The 22,739-nt window shown below is 47.9% G+C and overlaps 1 protein-coding gene across 2 annotated transcripts in view; it reads right to left on the bottom strand.

Annotated features, from left to right (window-relative positions):
- BMERB1 (bMERB domain containing 1) overlaps positions 1–22,739 on the bottom strand; it is an 83,467-nt gene that overhangs the window by 33,233 nt on the left and 27,495 nt on the right. For both annotated transcript variants that reach the window (XM_081298732.1, XM_081298733.1), the window contains exon 2: positions 1,131–1,254. In XM_081298732.1, the coding sequence (XP_081154858.1) occupies positions 1,131–1,254 (124 nt within the window). The remainder of the gene's footprint in view (positions 1–1,130; positions 1,255–22,739) is intronic.

Genomic DNA, 22,739 nt, shown 5'->3' with positions numbered 1-22,739 from the left:
TTGTATTTTAGGGACAGAGTCTCACTAAGTTGCTTAGTGTCTCGCCTTTGCTGAGGCTGGCTTTGAACTCGCAATCCTCCTGCCTCAGCCTCCAGAGCTGCTGGGATGACAGGCGCCTGATCACCTTCAGTTTTAACAAGACCCGTGCATCCCCTTTGGTGCCAGAGACCCTGCCCATAGCCAGCAAAAGTGTCATTGGCTGAAGTCTTCCAGACTTTTTTAAAAAAAAGTTTATTTATTCTAATTAGTCATATATGACAGCAGAATGCATTTCAATTCATAGTACACAAACAGAGCACAATTTTTCATGTCTCTCTTTTCATTCACAAAGTAGGCTCACACCATTCGTGGCTTCATACATGTACTTAGGGTCATGACATCCATCTCATTCCACCGTCTTTCCTACCCCCATGCCCCCTCCCTTCTCCTCCGTCCCCTTTGCCCTATCTAAAGTCCGTCTACTCCTCCCATGGCCCCCCATCCTCATTATGAATCAGCATCCTTATATCAGAGAAGTCTTCCAGACTTTTGCCCTTAGAAGTCTGTCCCCAGTCACCTCCTCGGGCTCTAAGATGGCAGGAGGAGCCCAGATTACCTCTTTTTTTTTTCTTTTTATTAGTTGTTCCAGATTACCTCTTAACCCTCTGTTCTTTGTTTGCCTTTTAAACTCTATCTGCCAGAGCCCAATTTTCTCTTGGAAGACCCTCTATAACGCACCTGGGTTGCCAGGGACCCCACAAGAGGGGTATTATTTTCTCCCCTTTTACACAGGAGGCTCAGAGAGGCTAAGCAACCTGCCTAAGCTCACCCAGCAATTTTTGATCTCGGGCCTATCTGAGCTCAGATTGTGTGATCTGTACAGCCCCAGCTCAGGGTACAACCTGTGGGCCCCCCAACCCCTTCCCCAATGGGGAACATAGAAAGAACTTGGGCCTGAACTCCACCCCAGGGTCTTGTTTGAATGGGGATAGCACTTACTTCTCTAAGAGATAGTGAGAACCAAATGAGATCTATTTTTTTAATGGATGCAATGCCTTCGTCCAAGTGCCTCTCAGGCAGTAGGCCACCCACAGCCATCAGGGCCCCGGGCTCCTCCTCCACACCCCTCCTTCCCTCCCCTGGGCACTCACATGAACCTGAGCTCAGACTCCCGGCGGACAAGCACTTCCCGGAGACGCTGGATCTTCGCCATCTCCAGCTCGATCTCCTCGGGCATCATGGTTGTCTCTGCCATGGAGATGATGTCCAGCTGGGCTGTGCAGGACGGAAACACAGGCATCAGGCCCGAGTCCACGCAGGCTTCCAAGAACTCCCAGGGACAGACCCTGCCGCAGTCCCCGGGACCATCATGCATGGCTGGTTCACACAGACCTCAGCCATCTGCAGACCTCGACCATCTGCAGACCTCGACCTGGGCTGAAAACACTCAGGAGTGGACCCTTCGGGAACAGGGAACCATGTTTTCCGTGATGCTAGGGTTTGGATGTGCTCTGTTCCCAACAAAACTCATGCTGGGGCTTGGTCCCCAGGGTAAGGCTGTTGAGCTTATAAGAGGTGATTAGGTCTTTGTGAAGGAGGGACTAACGGCTGGGCTCTTGGTTAATGGGCATGGATTAGTGGCCTAGAGGGCGGCTCATTAGAAATCAAGTTCAGTTTCCTGGACTTGCCCCTTTCTTCTGCACGCACCCGCTTGCCCTTCTGCTTATTTCCCCCTTGCCCTGACACAGCACAAGGCACTCCCACCAGGTGTGGCCGCCCAGTCTGGAACTTTCTGGCCTTCATATCCATGATTTAAAATGAACCTCTTTTCTTTATAAACTACCCACTCCCTGATATTCTGTCACAGCAACAGAAAACAGACCAAGACACAGGGGAACATTTGTTATGATGCCAGCAGAGGCTCACAAAGGCTTAAGGTGTGGTCAGTCCCTGCCTGGCCCCAACCTCTGAGGTGCAGGCACACTTGACTATGGCCACTTTGCCCTGCCCCAGCCTCAAAGACCGAGGACAACTTGAGGAAGAAGAAAATTTCATACTAATTATCTTATGGTAATACCAAGTAACGTAAGTATTAAGTAACATAAAGTAATAACATGTTTGTTGTAGAAAATTCATGTAATACAGGCAGACAAGAAAGAGCACAAAGAAGTCATCCATAACCCCACTGCCCAGAGAGAACCGCTGCTGATGTTTTGATGGCCACTCTTCCAGTCTTATATAGTCAGAGTCACATATGTTTCCGTATAGAAGAACTATATGGAAGAAACTGTATCACCATGTATAACCACATACATCACTACATATACGGAAAGACACCACGCCCTGCTGTAACAAAACACTAGAGGCCCGATGGCTTAGATGATAGCAGTTTACTTTGGCACAGTTCTGGAAGGGGACACTCTTCCTGGCTTGTGCCCCCCCCCCCGCCTCTTCTTGGTATGTGCATGGGGTGGGGGTGAGGGATGGAGAGCAAGTTCTCTGATGTCTCTTCTTCTTCTTTTTCTCTCTCTCTTTTTAAAATTTTGTTGTTGTTGTTGATGGGCCTTTATTTTATTTATTTATCTGTGGTGCTGAGACTTGAACCCAGAGCCGCACACATGCTAGGCAAGCACTCTACCACTGAGCCCCAGCCCCAGGCCCCTTGTGTCTCTTCTTATAAGGACACCAGAACTATCTGATCAGGGCTGCACCCTCTTGACCTCATTTAACCTTAATTACTTCCTTCAAGGACCCATCTCCAAATACAGCCCATTAGGGGTTAGGGTTTCAACATAAGAAAATTTCAACCCATGACAGTATGCATGTGTGGGTGTATGTTTGCACATGTGTGCATGTATGTATCACCACATAGGCTAACATTAAAATCTTGTCCTGTGTCCTTCAGTATGTTTGTCTAACCTTTATCTATAGACACAGTTATACGGTCATCTACATGACTTATACTCGTAGCGTGGCCATACAGGGCAACACAGAGGGAAGATTTGTAACCTGAAGATCAGAAATCTGAAATATTCCAAAGTTCAAAACATTCTGAGTGCCAACATGATGCCACAAATGGAAAATTCCACACCTGACCTCATGTCAAAATGCAGGCACACTATAAATACTGCATAAAACTCAGGATTGCAAGTTCAAGACCAGCCTCAGCAACTTAAGGAGGCCCTGAGCAATGTAGGGAGACCCTGCTTAACACTGTTAAAAAATAAAAAGGGGATCTGGGGTTGTGGTTCAGCAGTAGCACACTTGCCTGGCATGTGTGAGGCACTGGGTTCGATTCTCGGCACCGCATATAATAAATAAAAATAAAGGTCTATCAATAGCTAAAAAAATTTTTTTAAAAATATATATATAAAAATAATATACATATTGCATAAACAGCACTATATATATATGCATATTTCATATACATACATTTTGCATAAAATTACCTTTAGACTCTATGTATAAAATATAGATGGAATATAAATAAATTTTGTTTAGACTTGAGTCCTCTTCCCCAAGATATCTCATTATGTATGTGCGAATGTTCCAAAATCTGAAATCAGAAACACTTCTGGTCCCCAGCATTTGGGAAAAAGTGATACTCAACCTGCGTATATAGTTTTATATAGGCAACATGTATAATCATATATATGTACACGCCTATTTTTTAAATACTGAAAAAAAAAATGTATACTAAAATGTTAGTGATTGAAAATGTTAACATTTGCATGTGTCTATGTAGATGCACACACACATCTCTCCATATATCTGCCATCCCACGACTTAGTTTGGTCCTACGGAGTCTTGCTGGTTTCCTGCCCTCTTCTCACCAGCACACGTTACAAGCACTCTCTCGCCTGTCCTCGGATGCTCTTGCTCAGCCGTCGTGGGCAAGGCTGGGTGGCTTTCTGCGTGGGGCTCCATCACGAATCACAGGACCAGTCTGCAGGCCTCTGGGTGGTTCCCCCTCCCTCCCTGTGTGCATTCCCAAAGCGAAATCTTTGCCCACATCCAGGTTCCTTCAGGCTGCATTTCGGGAGAGGATGGCTGGGTTCTCAGGGCTTTCACAGGGGGAGGGGCGCACTAGGAGAAGGAGATGTTCTTGCTTTACGGAGACCAGCACCACACACACCCCTCATCTCTGACTCTCCAACACCCCCCTGAGGCTCAGCGCCCCACCCCACACTCAGTTCTGCTGCCTGGGGCTGGTCTTTGTCCTCAGGTCCAAGTCCGCACCTGGAAAGCTACCCTGGTTCTACCTGTGTGTCTCCCTCCAGCCACCTGGAGCCCTGGCCTGGCACCCCTGCATGGAGACGGGGACACTGTGACTTGCAGACTTCCCTGAAGACAGCTCCTGCCTTCTTTGACCTCAGGAATAGTGACAATTCCCAGGAGCCCCTGTGACAGGCTCTGTCGGTCTGTTGGCCTCTCCTGGCCCTGAGTTCTCCAGCAAATGGAATTTGGAAAGTTACATACCCTTCCATCACCTGGCCCCTGGGGGAACTGTCCATGGCCAAAATCTGTTCCCCCTCCAGCCATCAAACCCCCATGGAGGAAGGCAATTCCCTGTTGTGGATTCTCACATTGAAGGAGTGGCCTCGTCCTGGGGCAGCGGTGGGGCATTCTGGATTCTGATGGCCTGAGTAGGAGTCCCAGCTCTGCCCCCGCCCCCCCAAGTAGCTGGATGACCTTGGGGAGGAGATCTTTAATTCTTGGTGGTTCAAGAACAGAGAGCCCACCACCCAGGCAGCTGCGCCTGGGGCTCAGCGTCTGGTCATGAGGACACTGCACGTGCTCTGACCCGCCTTCTCTTTTCTTCCTCCGCACGGGTCAGCAGGATCGGACGCCCTGGCTTTTACAAAGGAAGCCAAGAGGCAGAGCTGACAAGGGAGTGGCTGAGCCCGTGCCCATGTCGGCTCTGGTCCATCCAGGCTGCCTCTTGTCCACAGGTGCTCCAGGTCGATACCCCAGGTCATTCCCATCTCAGGGTCCGGATGGTGCCACCACCACAAACCAGATGCTTAAAACGACAAGAGTTTATTCCCTCACATCCTGGGTGTCCCAGACCCAGGTGTTGGCAGAGCCCTGCTCCCTGAGAAGGCTCCAGGGGAGGATCCCTCCTGCCTCTCCCAGCTCATGGTGGCTCCTGGCCACCCTTGGCTTGTGGCTGCATCACTTCAACCTCTGTTTTCACGTGACAGCCCTCCTGGTGACTCTGTGTGTCCCTCTCTGTCCTGTTAGATTTAGGACCTACCCTGACATCGCACATAAGGTCCCTTTCTGAGGTTCTGGGTAGATATGAATTTTAGGACACTAACTGCTACAGACAGTCTCTGACTTGTGAGTTTTTGACTTTACGGTGGTGATGAAGGCATTCAGTAGAAACCCCTATTTTGCATTTCAAATTTGGATCTCTTCCTGGTCTAGCAACAGGCGGTCACATCCTTTCTTGCAGTGCTGGACAGTGGCAGCAAGCTGCAGCTCTACTGGCCACGGGATCCCAAGGGCAAAGAGCTGAGATTTTTCGGTGTACAGTCCTGCTAAGCTGGGTGCTAGGTAGGCTGGGTGTATTAAATGCATTTTGCTTATGATATTTTTGATCTATGATGGATTCATCAGGACACACCCCCACTGGAAACAGAGGACATCTAACGTAGATTAGTAGCCATGGGCTTGAAAGCTCCCAGACAGCCACTGCTCTCTCCAAAAGCTTTAGGTCACCCTGTGTCACAGTCTTGGCTGGAAGCAGCGGGGATCCAGGAAGTGGGGTCTGGCAAGAGCCTGCTGGGGGCCAGAGCTGAGATCCTGGTACAAGTCCTTCATCAGCTGAAGAGTCTCTTGGCATCATTTCCTTCTCTGCAAAATGGGGCTCCATAGTGACCACGTGCCGGAGGCTTTCCAGGTCTTTTTGCAACGAATCTGGATTTTGCAGACAACAAACAACTCTGAGGCTCGGAGAAGGAAAGCGACAGGACCACACGACCAGAATTCGAACCCAGCTCGCTCTTTCTCCCCACCCCCCTCCATATGCCTTCACCCCACCCTGCAGCTCCCGAGCCAGGGTCAAACACGGTGTGGGTGTGAGCACGCCTAGTTAAGCCCTCCAAGGAAGGGCCCTGCTCGCGTTTCCCATCACGGCTCAGATGGGCCACCTGCTTTCCAGGGGACAGATGCTGAAAATGGCAACACACCCCAGGGCCAGGCGTGGGACGGAGAGAGCTCATCACACCCCACACACTGGCATTTTACCTCCGTCCCTGGGGGAGGGCGGGGGGGGTGGTGCTGCCAGGCTCCAGGTGTTGCCATAAACATTCAGCTCGGATGCGCTGGGAGCTCGGATGCGGGGCAGAGAATGCGCTGAGACCAACTTTGGAGAGTCTCCCTCAAGGCTATTCTTCTTCCCCTAGAGAAGGAGAGTCCAAACCTCGAGGCAGACAAGAAATAGCGTCTTTTCTAGTAGTGAGCACTCTGCCCAGTGTGGCCCCAGGCTCCTGCAAGCCTCACCTCATTCCGCCTTCACCAAGCCCCAGGCCAGGGGTTGACAACCTCAGCCAGCCCCGGCTGCCATCCAGCCCTGTGCACTGAGGTCCTAAGTGCACAGGAACGCCCTCGTGCGCAAGTCGTGCTCACTGGTTTATATATTATCCATGGCCGGTTCTGCACTACCACAGCAGAACTGAGCACTGCAGCAGAGTCTCAGAAATTAACTACCCGGCTGTTTGCAGAAAAAGTTTGCCAGCCCTGCTGTCATTGGTAGATCCTAGGATACCCTAATTTGGACATTGAGAAACCCAGGCCGACCCAGGAACCATAACTGCTAACACCGTGGAGCATCCACCACATGCCAGATCTGCCTGCTACCTTGTTTGATTCTCGGAACAGCCCCCACTGTGGTCAGTACCCTCATCCCATTTCCAAGATGAGAAAGTTAAGGCGCAGGAGAAAATGAGATGAGGCTGAGATCTGAAATGAGATCCAGCCTCTGCAGAGTCCTTGCTGTCAATCACAGTCAAGGACCACTGTCCTAATGGACAGTCGTCCATCATTGGATAACCCCTAGGGTAGAGGGTAGGGTCCAGGGACCTTCTGGTCTTCAGACTCTGAGGAATTCTGCTATGGGACATAAATAAATAAATGTCACACATAGTTGGCTTCTTATCGGTCTGAATTCGTGTAATGGAAATTAGCATGGCATGATGGTCCCTTCCCAGGGCTGACCACCCAGAGGGCAGGCATCCAGAGATGCGGATCCACAGGAGGAGTTGGGAGGAACATTCCAGACCAGCCAGAGAAGATGGTCACTAAGGGGCCCTACTGCACATTGCCCCAGCAGAGCATCACGGCCCACGAGTCCCCAGGGCTCCAACTGCTATCATTGTCACCGAGCTTCCAGGAGCTGAGTCACTTCTGGGGGAAGAGGCAGCTAAATCCATCTTTCTATCCCCAAATGCCACCCCAGGAAGAGGCTTGCCTCTTGGGCAGCAGCCGAGCAAACAGGAGCTGAGCACCGGGCAGGGCCGGGACGTGCCAGAACGGTTAGTCATTTATCTTGAAAATGGAAAGCTACCCAGGGACTGGAGGGGTGGAGGTGATGGTGGAAGAGGGCTGGCAGGCTCCTAGAAACTTCGAATTTAAATACAGATCGGGATGGTAAAACTGCTGGGGACACCAAAGAGGAGTCTCCCTTAGTCTCTGTCCCAGCCATGGGTCCCGGGATCCCTGGATACTTCCGGCTTTTTCTTTTGCTCCAAAACGGGATGTGCCTGGTGCACATCCAAAGCTCTCTATGGGAAGTATCTATGTGAGCACGTACCAGCATCTCGCCCCTCAATATCCTGGGAGGCAGGCACTTGCTTTATCACCTTCTCCTTCTAGGTTAATCTTATGAGGCTCAGGGGAGTCATAAGTGATGGGTCAATGTTGCACAATCAGTGAGTGGCAGAGCAAGGGGTGCCAGGGCGGACCAACCTGATTTCCAACCTGTTGTGCTAAGCCAAAGAGCTACCAAATGGCATTTCCAGAACTCCAAACAGTGCCTGGGATCCCTCACAGCCGTGTTCTCTCTACATGACCACGTACTCAGGATTGCTTTATATTGACTTTTTTTTTTTGGGGGGGGGAGGGGAGGGCAGTGCCAGAGATGGAATCCAGGGCCTCTCACATGCTAGGCAAGTGCTCTACCACAGAGCTGCACCCCAGCCCTGTCATCTCTTCTAAGCAGAAACGTGGCAGCCCAGTTAAGATGCTCACCACCTGAGCCTCCACGGGCACTTCCTCCTGGTGTCAATCCAAGAGAGTCTTAAATACCAGGCAGATGCACCTGAGCCCCGTTACTGGCCAGCCACTTTCCTGAGGCATTTCAAAGTCTCCTGGTGGCATCCCAGCCCCTGATGGCCTCAGTCATCCACGTAGGGAAGAAGGTCACTTCAGCCCCAAACATTCCATCACAGGAGGTGCTGAGCGCCTCTCCTCTCCCTCCAGTGTGATGGTGACCAGAAGAAGCCGGTTGCTCTTAATGAGTCACCATCTCCCAAGGAGATGAAGTAACTGCTTTTGCAGAAGCTCCTGGATGCTCTACCCGGCCCCACCCCCAGCCTGCCTTTCGAAGGAGGATGCCACTGGGCCCAGACAGGAATGGGACCTTCTGTTGCCCAGCGCGGTCCCATACGTAATGTCTCTTTACATTCACAATCACCGCAGAGAAGATGTGCAGTGGAGAAAACCGCCTTGCTCCAAATCCTGGCAAAGACTGTGATTCTCTAATACAGTCTTAAGTGCATGCTTAAATTTCTCCACGTTTCTTTTCTCTCAGCCTCATTTGGTTTGTCTAAGGAGACAAAAGGTGCTATGATTTGAATAAGTGTCCCCCCCTCCCCGCCCAAAAGGCCCAGTGTTAAAGGCTGAGTCCCCAACTGGGCGCTATTGGGTGGTGAGGAACCTTTAAGAGGTGGAGCCTAGTGAGAGGTCTTTAGGTAAAGGGAGGCTTGGTCTCAAAAGAGGAGGCTTGATCCTCTTCTATTTTTTTTTCTTGCTTCCCAGTCGTTCAGTGAGAGATTTTCTCTTTATAAAGTTACTCATCTCAGGCATTTGTTACACTAACAGAAAGCATTTAATGCTAAGATGCAGGCCTTGGAGAGAAGCAAGCTCAGGTTCATCCTGGCTTTGCTTCTTTGTAACAGCTGATGTCTGGCAAATGCCATAACCTAGCAAAACCTCCAGCTACCTTATTTTGCCCTGAACAGAGCCTCTTTCCTTTGGTCTCAGGGCACCTTGGTCCTGGTTCCATACACTGGGGCTGGCTTGTTCTGGGACACCCTCTCCAGGGCAAAGATTCACCACCAATTGAAGATGTTCCTAAGACTTTGCCACGGATGGAGATTGCTTTCCCAAGTGGGATTCCCAGAAAGATTTTCTTTGAATAATGTACGTGTTACCTTCAGGATGGGGCTTTGAAGGGGATGACACACAAGTCCTGGCAGATTATTCAGCAACCTGTAATGTCATGGTACATTACTCACTGTCCTGTCCCCAACACTTCTAAGTGACCTTCAATGAGTCACCACACCACTCCAGTACCTTCCTCCCAACCCCAAGCTGAAAGGGCTCCAAGTGGTTTCTGAGGTCTTCTGGGACCATACGAGCAAATAGAGCGTTTCTCCTACTTCAAAGGGAACAGTTGGGGCTGTAGGATCAAAACTGCTGGAGCTGAAGGAAATGGGTAACCCTGTAATAACCGTAAGATAATTGCCCAATTATAGCTGCATAAACAACTCATGTTCCCCAGCCCCTGCCTGGCTCGTCCTATTATTCAAGGTCCTTTTATATTTTTAAAAAATTCTCCTCTAGTCCTGCAATTTCAGAAGGACTTTGTGAATACAGACAATTATAAATCCATCCTGAGCGGTGATTCACACGTCTTCTCCAAACTCTCCGAGAGCTGCAGTTCGCAAACCAATTCAGAAGTGAGCAGAGGGTCCCGGTCACGCGAGGATGGTTCAAGAACCAGATGGTGCTGCTCGAAGCCACGCTCGCTTGGGGCTGAGATGATGGGAATCGGGAGGATAATAAATTGGGGCTGTCTGAAGTAATATTTCAGTTTTTAAAAATTGCTTAGCCTGGAAATCATGTGGCTCATTGCATTCCTCACAGCCCAGAAACTAAAGATAAACGGTACGGGGAACATTATTTTCGTTGGGAAAGTTCAGAACCCCATCATAGTGCAGGATATGCTCTTTTCTGAACGAGGGTGGCCTGCTGGAGGGTCGGGGACAATCCTCTGGGAAGCCATGAAGGCTCATGGGGACTGCAGAATTGAAAACCAGAAGGAAGTCAGGTTGTGGCAAAAGAGGGAGAAAGCAGGGGGACACGGTGACTCATTCCTGCAATCCCCGCAACTTGGGAGGCTGAGGCAGGAGGATTGCAAGTTGGAGGCCAGCTTCAGCAACTTAGCGAGGCCCTGTCTTAAAAAAAAATAAATAAATAAAAAGGACTGGAGATGTGGCTCAGTAGTTCAATCCCCAATACCCACCCGCCCCCCCCCCAAAAAAAATAGGAAGAGGAAGCGGGAGGAAGCAGATATGAAAACAGAGAGGCTGGGCTGGAAGTTCTGAGTGGAGAGAGATTAACAACAAAGGCAAAAGCATCAGGCCTAGAAATCCAACCCCCCACACCTTTTTTTTTTTTTTTTTAACTAAAATCCCTACTTTGTTCAGTCTCCTTGGTTTTACCTAACCAAGGTTTTTATCCTTATTCCGTGCCAGGATCCCATCTAGGAGAGCAGATGACATTTAGTCGTGTCTTGGCTGTCTCTCAGACTTTCCTGGTGGTTGATGACCTTGACCGTGTTGAAGGGTACTTGTTGAGTGTTTGGTACAACGACCCGTAACTGCAGTTTTTCTAACGCTCCCCTGATGATCGGGGCTGCGGTGTGAATGCTCGTCTCCCCACTAAATCCACAGACTGAAACTTCACTCCCAGTGGGACGCAGTCAGATGTCGGCTCTTTGGGGAGGTGACCGGGGGCCCCCAGTTCCCCCTTCACGGGATCGGTGCCCTTAGAAAAGAGGTTGACGGGAGCGTGCCCACCCTTTCCATCACACGGGGACACAGAGAAGTTGCCATTCATGACACAAGAGGTGGCCGACCAGACCCTGAATCCACGGGGGCCTTCGTCTCTGACTCCCCAAGCTCCAGAACCGTGAGCAGCAAGCTCTGTCCTTCACTGATTGCCCAGCCGACGGGGCAGTCTTGTCCCAGCAGCCCCGGTGACGTCCGTTTTGAATACTCAGGACTCTGCCCCTCCCCATGCACTGTCCCTCCTCTGTGGGGCTCCGGGCAGAGGACATGTTTCCCTGTGTCATTGATGGGCTCCTGGTTTATTCAACGTCACCTCCCTACACCCGGCAACGTTCTCAGAGCAGGAAATGGGAACCGTCCTGGTAAGAAAAACGGACAGAAGGCAAAAAGATGAACACCACTTAAGTTGACAGTAAGATGCAATTAAGGGCCATAAAGGGACAGACAAGAGACTCCTTCAGGTGGCGTGAGCCACAGACACCCCTCTGAGAAGGGGGGGCATTTGAGCCCCCTTTGAAAAACCTGCCAGAGCTGCCCTGGGGAGACGGATGGGAAGGATGTCACAGGCAGGCAGAAGAGCAAGTGGCCCAGCCCAGGGGTGGGACCGAGCTTCCCCATGTGGGTGGAGCAGAAGGAGAAAGGGGAGGAGAGACACAGGATGCAGAGAGGAGGCGATGGTGGGGAGACCAGGGCAGGCGGACCCTGGAGGAAGGGCTGCACTTCAGGCCCAGAGGACGCCCTGCAGATTCCAACCCGATCGTGTTTCTAAAAGTCATTGCGATGCATCGCTAAAGGGACAGGCGCAGAGACAGGAGGAGCACCCGGGGACACCGCAGAGTGCAAAACAGCAATGAGCGCCGTCAATCAACACACGGCCACAATCCTGTAGGTTCCCGGCTCCTTCCAACTAACCAGGCTGCCCTCTAGCTCCTACTTGGCTCTTTGTGGGGGGACAGGCTGGAGGGAGCTGTCCCCACCCACAGCCCACTGGATGGGCACAGGGGGGATGAGTTCCAGGAAGCCAGAGCCTCTCCAGGCACAAATGCCCGGGATTGTCCTTGGCTTGAAGGTGGGGGTCTGAAACACAGGTCCATCCAGGCTGAACCTAGGCCTGGGGGGTGGGTCTGTCCTGCTCGGCAGCTTGTGAAGTGGGCGCTGGTAGCTGAGCGTCCGTCTTGGTTTGGTAGAGGATGGAGGGGAAAATATTGGATCCGGACGGGATTTCTAAGAAGAGGAGAAAAATCAGAATCGGGGTGACAGGCAAACTTGGGAAGAACTGCAGGTGATCAGCCGTGTTTCGGGGAACGTAGAGAACGCTAGACTCTGGTGTGGGGAGAAGCAGAATCAACCATCAACAATCCCTCCAAGTATGGAAAACTCCAGCATGACTCACCGAGAGCTCACGTCACACACAGCTATTTTGAGCCCAGCTCCAAAGTTCAGCTCTGGGTGCCTTTGCTGAGAGTGGCAGGTGGCAGACCAGGCTGTGAGCTGCTCAAGTACCACAAGCCTCCGCCACCTGACTGCCCAGGACATGAGAAGGAGACCTTTAGGGACCTCTGGGCTCTCAGACCCATAGAAGTCTGTTCCAAGAGACCAGACCTTTCCTTTCCTTCCCTTTCCCGCAAAAGGAATTCTACCAAAGGAAGGACAAGCAATTCCTTCTAGAAGAGGGGATATGAACAACGATTTCCTCTTCCTGGCAAGTCCCCAACACACTTGTTCAAGGCATTGAGATTCTAAGTATTATTGTGCGATTGCCCCTAGGTGGTCTGGACCTCTGTTGATTTTGCCCCTGTCTTTGACTGTTTTCTGTTGCTGTAACAGAATACCTGAGGCTGGACAATTTATTAAGGATAGAGGTTTATTTAGTTTTTCACTTCTGAAGGCTGGAAAGTCCAAGAACGTGGCCCGAGCCTTCAAGGAGGGCTCCCTGCTGCATTATAACTTGGCCGAGGGTGTTGCATGTCAAGACAAAGCAAGCCTTCTAGTTTGGCTCTCTCTTCCTCTTCTGATAAAGTCACTGATGCCATTATGGGGTGGGGGAGGGCGTCCTCATGACTCCATCTAATCCTAGTTACTTCCCCAAAGCCCCACCTCCAAATGCCACTAACATATGAGTTCAGGGACTGAGTTTCTGAAACATGAGTTCTAAGGGACAATATTCAAATCACGGTGGCCCTGAGCATCCACTCATCTCTCTTTGGTAGCAGGGCTCCTATTTCCTTCAGGAAACCAACATGCACGTCACTTCCCGGCCTGGAGATTTAGTGGGTCGACCCCACCTAGGGGTGGCTGAAGCCTCTCTCCGTGGTCCCTTTCCCCAGTCTCTAGGCCTGGTTTGCACGGATGTGGGGCCTCAGACACATCATCGGTCAGGCCCCAGCTTGTACATAGATTCTTGGGGGAAAAGAACCCCTGAGATCACATGAATTCTAAGTGCAAAGTCCCCACGGTAGGGAGAAGAACTGAGATGGAGAGAGACAGGGGTCATTCTTTGAATCCCTGGACCCACCACCTCTCAAGTATATATATATAAAGCAAATACAATTCCTTTTGGTGGAAGCACTTCAGGTAGAGTTTTTGTTGTTGATGCTGCATAAAACCAAAAAGAGTTGTGCCAACGCTGTGTATCTTCTAAGAGACAGGCAGAGGGTGAAAACGACTCTGGGGTCAGAGAGGCCCTAGGAGCAGTGGGCAGCCATGTCTGTCCCCTGCCTTCAGTCCGAATGCTGACACACGGTGGCCATCCTGGGCACCTGTGGACCTAGTCACTGTAGAGGCTGAAGTGGGAGGAGGATCACTCGACTCTAGGAATCCAGGACTAAGCCTGGGCAGCCCAGCGAGACCCCATCTCAAAAAAGAAAAACGGAAGGAAGGAAAAAATAAAAGAATAGCAACCCACATCTCCAAAAGCAGGGTCTGCAAATCACAGCCCAAGGGCCAAACCCACCCACCACCTCTTTTTCTGTGAACGGAGAATGGTTTTTACATTCTCAGTGGTGGAGGAGGGGAATGAACTAATGTGAAAATCACATAAAATCCGAGTTTCAGTGCCCTTCAATAAAGCTTTCTTGGAACCCGGCCACGCCCACGTGTGCGAGCGCTGTCCCTGGCTACTTCTGTCCTGCGACGGAGCTGCCTCCGAGGACAGAGACCAGATGGCCCTCGAAGACAGAAATATTTACTATCAGCCCCTGGAGGAACGCCTCCCATCCTGAGGGACCCTGTGATTACAAGCTGTGTTTGAAAACACCCAGCAACGCCCTGCCCCTTGTCTGTGTGGAGGAAGGTACTCCGGGCTGTAGACTCCGATTTTTATGATGTTGGCAAACTCATTAAAACAATTGCACTTTTGCCAGGTAAAATAGACAGAATTGCTAATGTCTTATATGAGATTGTCTACTTAAACCTTTAAGGTTCTAAACCAAAAGAGCCTTCTGGGTTTATTTTATTCAAATAGTAGTCCCCAGGGCAACCATGATGATCTATTTTAATTTTTAGTAATGATCATTTTGACCTATTTTCACACATTTAAAATAATCTCAGCCATCATTGGAACAAACTTTATAGTGGTCATAATAATAACAGCTATGATTCATGTGCCACAAGAATTCTGAGCATTCTACTCGTGTTAGGACCTTTAAGAGTCCCAGCCACTCTCTCAGGTAGGTCCTATGATTGTGCCCATTCATAGATGGCAAAACTGAGGCACAGAGGCAGAGCAAGTTCCTTGCTAAGGTCACACAGTCAGCAGATACTGGGATGAGGATTCAAACCCCAATATCTGGTCCTAGAAGCTGGAGTATGCCATGGTACAGACCTTCTCAACTGGGCAAGAAGATTTCAATGTAGTTGGAGATTTAATTTGTAGTAGCATTGCTGTTGCCCTGGGGATTTCTCTGCACCATGAATAGGATCAGGTTCATACAACATAAGTCCCACCCCCTCTCTATAGTTGATTGGACCAAGTGAGGACATCTTATCCAAGCTAGACCAATAGGATCCTTCCCTGAGAGCTTGGTACTCAGATTGACAATTCCAGCCTCAATCTAACTGCTGTCATTGTGTGTGTGTGTGTGTGTGTGTGTGTGTATGAGACTGAAGATTAAACCAGAGGTGCTCTACCACTCTTAGCCCTTTTTATTTTTTCAGACATGGTCTCTCTAAGTTGCTGAGGCTGGTCTCAACTTGCAATCCTCCTGCCTCGGCCTCCCATGTTGCCAGGATTGTAGGAAAATGCCGTTTTGCCCGGTCTACCTACCTGCCCTCTTACAGTATAAACCTGAGAGCTGTTTGCTACAAGTTCTGAAAACCAGAGAAATCTGTCCCTAGGAGGGAGAAGAATGGAGCCAACATGAAGAGAACACAGACTCGAGGTGGCAGTGGTAGAAGGAAACTTCGTGCTTCACAACAGGCCCAGCTCCTTCCTGACGTCCAGTGAAACACCTCTCCTGAGCTCTGTGAGCAACCCCACCATCTTCCAATATAGCCCCTTTGGGCTGGATCAAAAGTATCTCAGTTACCTACAAGCAAAAGAACCCTCAAACACAGCCCAGTGAGGATCACAATAATCTGCTACTTTTCATACTCCCAGAAGCATCAGCCTGGGCCTCTCAAAGAATGGTTTTGCCGGATTTCTGATTATTTCCTGAGCTGGGCACCAACTAGGCCAGCTCCCAAGACGACTGGTGGGCAGACAGAGGGAATAGTTAAATGTACCCCAAATGGCACAAGGACAATCTGGGAGCCCACAAGCTGGTTTTAGCCTTCATTTTTTGTTGGTCTTGTTCTACTTGCTTCTTTTCTTTTTCTTTTTTCCTGGAAAGAAGAAAACAAATATCTTTCCCCATTTTCCTCCAATGAAACAGCAGGGAAATAGCCGTTCATACTTGGGGCTTGGGGAGAAGGATGGTGTCCCACAACCAATTACTAAAATGACCAGAGTGGTCATAAGATGCTGTTGCATAATTTCCTAGGCCCCTGTTTCTCAAGGCAGAAATGGATCAGAGACCGTGCAAATGCTTCTCTGAAGAAATTAAGCAAGGCGGAGGGAAAAGAAAGTTGGCTGCCCAGGTCTGGTAATAATGGGATGTGAACGAGCGCAACAAGCCCATTTATATAGAGATGAGAAATGTGGGGGCCTCGGTGCCTAGGAGACTTGTTCACCGACGGCAAGGTCCACACCATACCTCTGGCCTCTGAGTCCAGCTCCCCAGCCCAGTGACCTCTGAAGGACATGTGTTCTCTTCCATCACCTAGCATCCATTCCCTGATTGTCCCTTGGGGGAATGAGATGGGACTCAGAATCGGACCAGTCGGAATATTCCACCAGCACCTCTCCTCCCCCCCTTAACCTAGCAGTTGGTTCAGGTCTGGGCAGACGACCCAAATGGGGACAGCAATACTCAGTGCCAGGACTTCTAAGTAAGCCCGCCCAATGAAGCTACTCTGTTGGGAGGACTTTTCTCTCTCTGCCTCTCCAAGATTCAGAGGCTGAGCCCTGCTGGGGTGGAAACCCAGTTTAGCTGGGCTCACGTGCTTCCCAACAGAAGGAAGAGCAGGGAGCTCAGAACGCTCCGTCCGAGGCTCGCATTCTTCTGTGTTCTCCAGAACATTCAGGATTCAGCCCACTGAGAGGTGTTCTCATGACAGCACTCTCTAGAACAGCGAAAAAGTTGGAAAACGTCTGAGGTTTGGCCCTAGGGCCCCCCAAATGCCTTAGAGACAATAAAATGCTATTTTAAAATGCTGGGCCACCTTTTCCTTTTCTTTTTTTTTTTTAAACCTGAGAGAATCCTGCAAAGCAGCCCTTGGAAGTCACCTCCCTGAGCTCCCTTCCAGTGACCTCCTCCTCCAGGTGCGAAGCTGGGGGTGGCAGTGAGTCACGGCTGCCTCCCAGGTGCCCTCGAATCGGGGCTCAATTAAGCTCCCCGCTCTGTGTGTGAAAGTACCAGCTGCTTCCTTTTCTTCTATTTTTTAAAAATTCTTTATTTAAGACAATTTTTTTTGTCTTTTTAAAGCCTATTTTTGTTTTGTTTTGTCTTGATTTTTTTTTTCTTTTTCATTCCAGCGGCTTCTTTTAACCCACAGGGCTCAGGGGCTCCCCCCTGGGGTCCTCCTCCAGAGGCCACCAACAAACGGGTACAGGGGGCAGGGTTCCAAGCCCCGTGCACTGGATGATTCTGGTGGCCACCAGGATGTGGCCCGACTCTCGGCCCAGGTGACAGGCAGAGGGTCTTTGCTCCCGTGGGTTCCTGTTTGGGGCATCAACATCAATATATGCAATTCGACCCAAATGTAGGCAGTCTTCCTCTCATAGAGACAGGATGCAGCCTCAGCATCGCCCCCACCTGGATGTCCCCGTGTTCGGGGTCTGGCCCTCTTTCCCCCTTCACCCAAGGCAGGCTCTTAATCAACTCCGCCACTTGGGATGGGCTGCTGCTAGTGTCAGTGGTGATGGATTCAATCCTGCCAAGAAACATCTCTGTCTTTCACAGAAGGTCTGATTCAGGGTCCCAGCCAGGTTTTATGATTATGCAAGCAATGCACAAAGTAATTATCATTGCAGGAAATTCGAACAGTCTAGAAGCATGCTTCAAAAACGAAAGAAAAGGAGTTCCCTCAAACCTCTCTTCCAGCCCCACTCCTCTTCCAATTTTTCATTCCCAGGCCTGGCATGATGGCGTATGCCTGCAATCCCCACGGCTCCGGAGGCTGAGGCAGGAGGATCAAAGCCAGCCTCAGCCAATTAGCAAGGCCCTAAGCAACTTAGCAAGACCCTGTCTCAAAATAAAACATTAAAAGGGCTGGGGATGTTGCTCAGTGGTTAAGCTCTCCTGGGTTCAATCCCCAGTACCAAAAAAAAAAAAAAAAAAAAAAGATCAATTTTTCATTACATTACTAGACAAAAGGCTCTAATGAAATTCTTTTATAGATGCCTTGCAAGTTCTTGCAAATAATTCTCATAATGCGGAGTCCTAAAAGTGTAATTCTTGGCTCAAAAATTTGGCTCACTTGAAATATTGTTAAATATTGCCTAAGTGCCTTTGCAAAAGGCTAAATCAACTTCCAGGTCTGGTCTTTCCAGTTGAAGCTGACTTCTCAGAGTTTGACCAACAACTGTAGTAAGGATTTTGGAGGAAAGTACTTCAGTCTGCTTTCTCCCAATATTTTTCTTCCTTCCAAGGGGCCTCCGCAAAGCAACACATATTTATAGAGCAGGCTACCCACTATCTTAACTTTCGCACAAGATGGAAAACGTAAATGCAGGGTTGGCTGGAGGGAAAATGCAGTCGAAACACTCCAGGTTGTCAGATGAATTCCACCCCTCCCCAGGGAAGAGGTGGGTGATGGTCCAATTACTCTATGGCAGAGAACGTCAAGTAAAAAGCTCATCTTCACTTCACATAATTCTTATAACAACCCTGTAAGCTGCTGACTATTTTATATATATGCACCTAGGTTGGTTCCATAGCTTACTGATCACCAAGATCACAGAGTTAGAGCAAGACAGAACTTCCCTGGGAACCCAGATTGTCTCCTCCACACCCTTGGCCCAGCAAAACCCAAGTTTTCAATTCTGTGACCAGTTCAACAAAATGGACAAGTGCATTAAAATAGATTGGCCTACAGCTTTTTAAAAATTTGTTCTTTTCAGTTATACATGACAGTAGAATAGATTCCAACGTACCACACATACATGGAACCTAACTCCCCATTCTCGTGGTGCTACATGATGTGGAGGGACACTGGTCACGTATTCATATATGAAAATAGGAAAGTTATGTCTGATTCATTCTACTGTCTTTCCCATTCCCACTTCCAGTCCCTTCCCCCACCCCCACTCCGTCCAATCTGGTGAACCTCCACTCCTCCCTACCCCGCCTTGCTTATTGTGAGTCACCATCCACTTACCAGAGAGAACATTTCAGCCTTTGGTTTTTTGAGACTGGCTTATTTCACTTAGCATGGTAGTCTCCATAATTTAAAATTTAGTAGCAAATGCCATAATTTCATTTTTTTTATTTATGGCTAAGTAATATTCCATTATGTATATGTATCACATTTTTCTTTATCCATTCATCTGTTGAAGGGCACCTAGGTTGGTTCCATAGCTTAGCTACTGTGAATTGAGCTGCTATAAACATTGATGTGGCCACATCATTACAGTATGCCGATTTTCAGTCCTTTGGGGATAGCAGAGGAATGGGATAACTGGGTCAAATGGTGATAACCTAGAACTTAGATGTGATTATAGTATATAATCATTATAATTATATTCTTACTATTCTATAATTATTTATATATCATAGATATGATTATGGCATTATAATCATTATAATTATATTCTGACGATTATAGAATTATTTATATATCATATAATTACATATTATTTACTGCTTTTAAGTTTTATAGATGTTCCACATCTGGGATGGTAGGACAAAAGGATTAACTACGTAGGCTCCTTACCCGCCATACTAGACAATCTTTTTGTTGTTGTTGCTAGTTGTACATGGACACGGTACCTTTATTTTACTCATTTATTTATATGTAGTGTTGAGGATCAAACTCAGTGCCTCACATGTACCAAGCAAGTGCTCTACCTCTGAGCTACAGCCCCAGCCCCATACTAGACAATCTTAACCCTGAACTGAATGCCCTTCACCACCAGAAACTCTGACACAGCAGGTCCTGGCATTAGATAAAACGTAACATCACCAACTATTAATAAATTATGCTTGAGAGATAAGGCATGGCAATAGATGAGGAGGGGGAAAGAATACAAGAAATAGAATGAAACAAAATAGGGTTAATTTGCAGATTATGTGAGCATCCATATAAAAATTCAAGAGCATCTATAAACTATTAAAATCGATTACAAGTTCAACAAGGTTGCTGTTTATAAGATTAACAGTGCAAAAATAATCAATAGGGTTCCTATATTGCAGTAACCATGAATTCAAATATCTAATTTTTTAAAAAATCATCAACATAGCAAATAAAACTACAAAGTTCTTGGAAATGAACCCAATGAAATATATGAAATCTTTACAGAGAAAAGCACCAAATTTGGTTCAAAGACATAAAAAGGAGACCTATGTAAGTGGAAATGCATACCATGATCATGGATAGGAAGATATAGCAGAAAAAAATGTCAACATATCCCCAGATACCAAGAAAATATCAAGCAATCGTAATTAAGACAGTGTGGAATTGTCACATGGATGGACCAACAGGGGAATGGAACAGGAAAGGAGAGCACAGGCACAGATTCATGGAAACATTCTAAAGGCCAGAGATTACGTTATGAATCAGTAGGGACACAGTAGACCATTCTCCAGTAATGGGAATCTTGTTGTTCATGTGAGAAAAATGAAATAAAATCAGATCTCTTGTTTCATGCCATTCACCAACAGTTCTTGACCATCTAAAATTTTTTGTTGAGGACCCCAAAATCTTTTTGTCTTAAACAAGTTGAGTATCCCTTAACCAGAAGGCTTATGATCCAAAGTGTGGCTGACTTCAGATTTTTCCACGTTCTGGAATATTTGCATATAAACTATGAGATCTCTTGGGGATGAGACCCAGGTCTAAACATGAAATTCATTTATGGTCCATACACACCTCATGCACATAACCTGAAGTTAATTTTATACCATGTCTTTTGTGTGCCTGCATTTGACTGCAACCTGTCACATGAGTTCAGATGTGGAATGTGGAGTGGTTTCAGTGATCAAGAAGTTCTGGATTTTGGAGCATTTCAAATTTCAGATTTTTCAGTTTGGGATGCTCACCCTGGATTTTTATCAATGTTTATTGCATCATAAATTAACACAGATATAGTTACTAATTTGTTTTTTAAATTGCTCTAATCATTACATGTTAACATAGATGACTTTTTGACACTAGGGATGGAACCCAGGCCTCATGCATGTTAGATAAGCACTCTACCACTGAGCTGCACCCCCAATCCTTTTTACTTTATTTTGAGGCAGATTCTCACTAAATTGCCCAGGCTGACCTCAAAAACTTGCAATTTTCCTGCCTCTGCCTCTGCCTCCTGAGGAGCCAGAATTACAGACATTTGCAACCATGCCCAACAACATATTTTTTTAACTTTAAAAATATCTCTGTTTGGAGAGGGGGAAGGGTTGGGAGCAATATCGGCCAAATTGTATTGCGTGCATGTACAAATATGTAACAGCAAATCCCATCATTATGTACAATTATAATGCACCAATAAAAAATGTGGGGGGAAAAAGTAGCTTAAAAAATCTGTTTTCCAAGACAAAAAAACCTCAGTTACTAACCTTATTTATTTATATATTTTTTTGCATTTTTGCAAATCTCTTCATTGTCTGTCTGGATTCTCATAACTGCTCCTACGTTCAGTCTATTGTGGGATTGTTTGACAGACGGATAGAAAGAAAATCTAGCCTGATAAAGCTCTGTGGTTGCAAAAGCAGGCATGTTTTAATAGCCTTTTCAGATTATTACGAGTACCCTTATTTGGTACTACACCCAAAAAGAAGTACTTGAGGTTGAGTTGCAATGTAGAATCAGAAACTACGTCAATGATCTTTTCCTATTCTCTTACATGAAAAAGTCCATGGGTCTATCTTATTCTTTGAAAGATCTTTTGTCCAAGCATGATTTTGTCACTTTCTTTACTGGTCATTTAGAAAACACTGGATCATGGAGTTGTACAGGTCTTCCAAATGTTGACACATGTTATGCTTTGGCTCTGGGATATGCCCCAAGGGCTCATGTGTTCAAAGCTTGTTCCCCAGAAGTTGTGGCCCTTTTAAAAGGCGGAGCCTAGTGGGAGGTCTTCAGGTCATTGGGGGTGTGCCCTGGAAGGGGATAGAGGGCCCACAGCCCTCTTTTGCTTCCCAGGCCTGAGACGAGTGTTTTCTTTTTTTTTTTTTTTTTTCCCACATTTTTTTTAATTGGTGCATTTAGCTGTACTTTTTGATGGGATTCGTGCATGCACACAATATAACAATACAATTGGGCCAACATCCCTCCCTAGCACTTCCCTCCTCCCTCCTTTCCTCCTACCCCTGGGTCCCTTTCCTCTATTGATCACCCTCTGATTTTTCATGAGATTTGATTTTCACTCCACCTTTCTTTTCCGTTTTATCCACTCTAGCTTCTCCATATGAGAGAAAACATAGACCCTTGGCCTTCTGACTTATTTCACTTAAACCGGATGGTCTCTGGTTCCAACCATTTTCTGCAAATGACGTGATTTCGTTTTTCTTTACGGCTGAAGAGGGGTGTGTGGTTTTCATCTTTTCCTCCACCATGTCCTCCCCTCATGTGCTACCCCCTGGGGGGGGAAGAGCCACAGAAGTTTTATGGACTGACACTTGCAAAACTGTGAGTCACAATAAGCCTTTTCTCCTGGTAGGCTGATGATCTCAGGCGTTTGTTGGAGTGACAGGAATCGGACAGCCCATGCAAACCCACTTCGTGCACATCATCACAGTCTCCCCAGACAAGTCCTGCGTTGGGAAGCTGACGATAACGGAAGGCGAGTTTCCCAAAAATTCGAATCGTCTATTAGAAACTCAAATTGGGTCACTGGCAACAAACACCGTCAGCCGTCTCCTTGACGTGACAGCCTTGCCTCATTGATTTTTGAGGAATTGGCTGACAACCACTCAGGCCTAAAAA

This window comes from Spermophilus citellus (assembly GCF_964194105.1).
Source record: "Spermophilus citellus genome assembly, chromosome: 6".
NCBI classification, from domain to species: domain Eukaryota; kingdom Metazoa; phylum Chordata; class Mammalia; order Rodentia; family Sciuridae; genus Spermophilus; species Spermophilus citellus.
The sequence above is the reverse complement of the archived record's forward strand: the minus strand, read 5'-3'. Positions and strand labels throughout refer to the sequence as shown.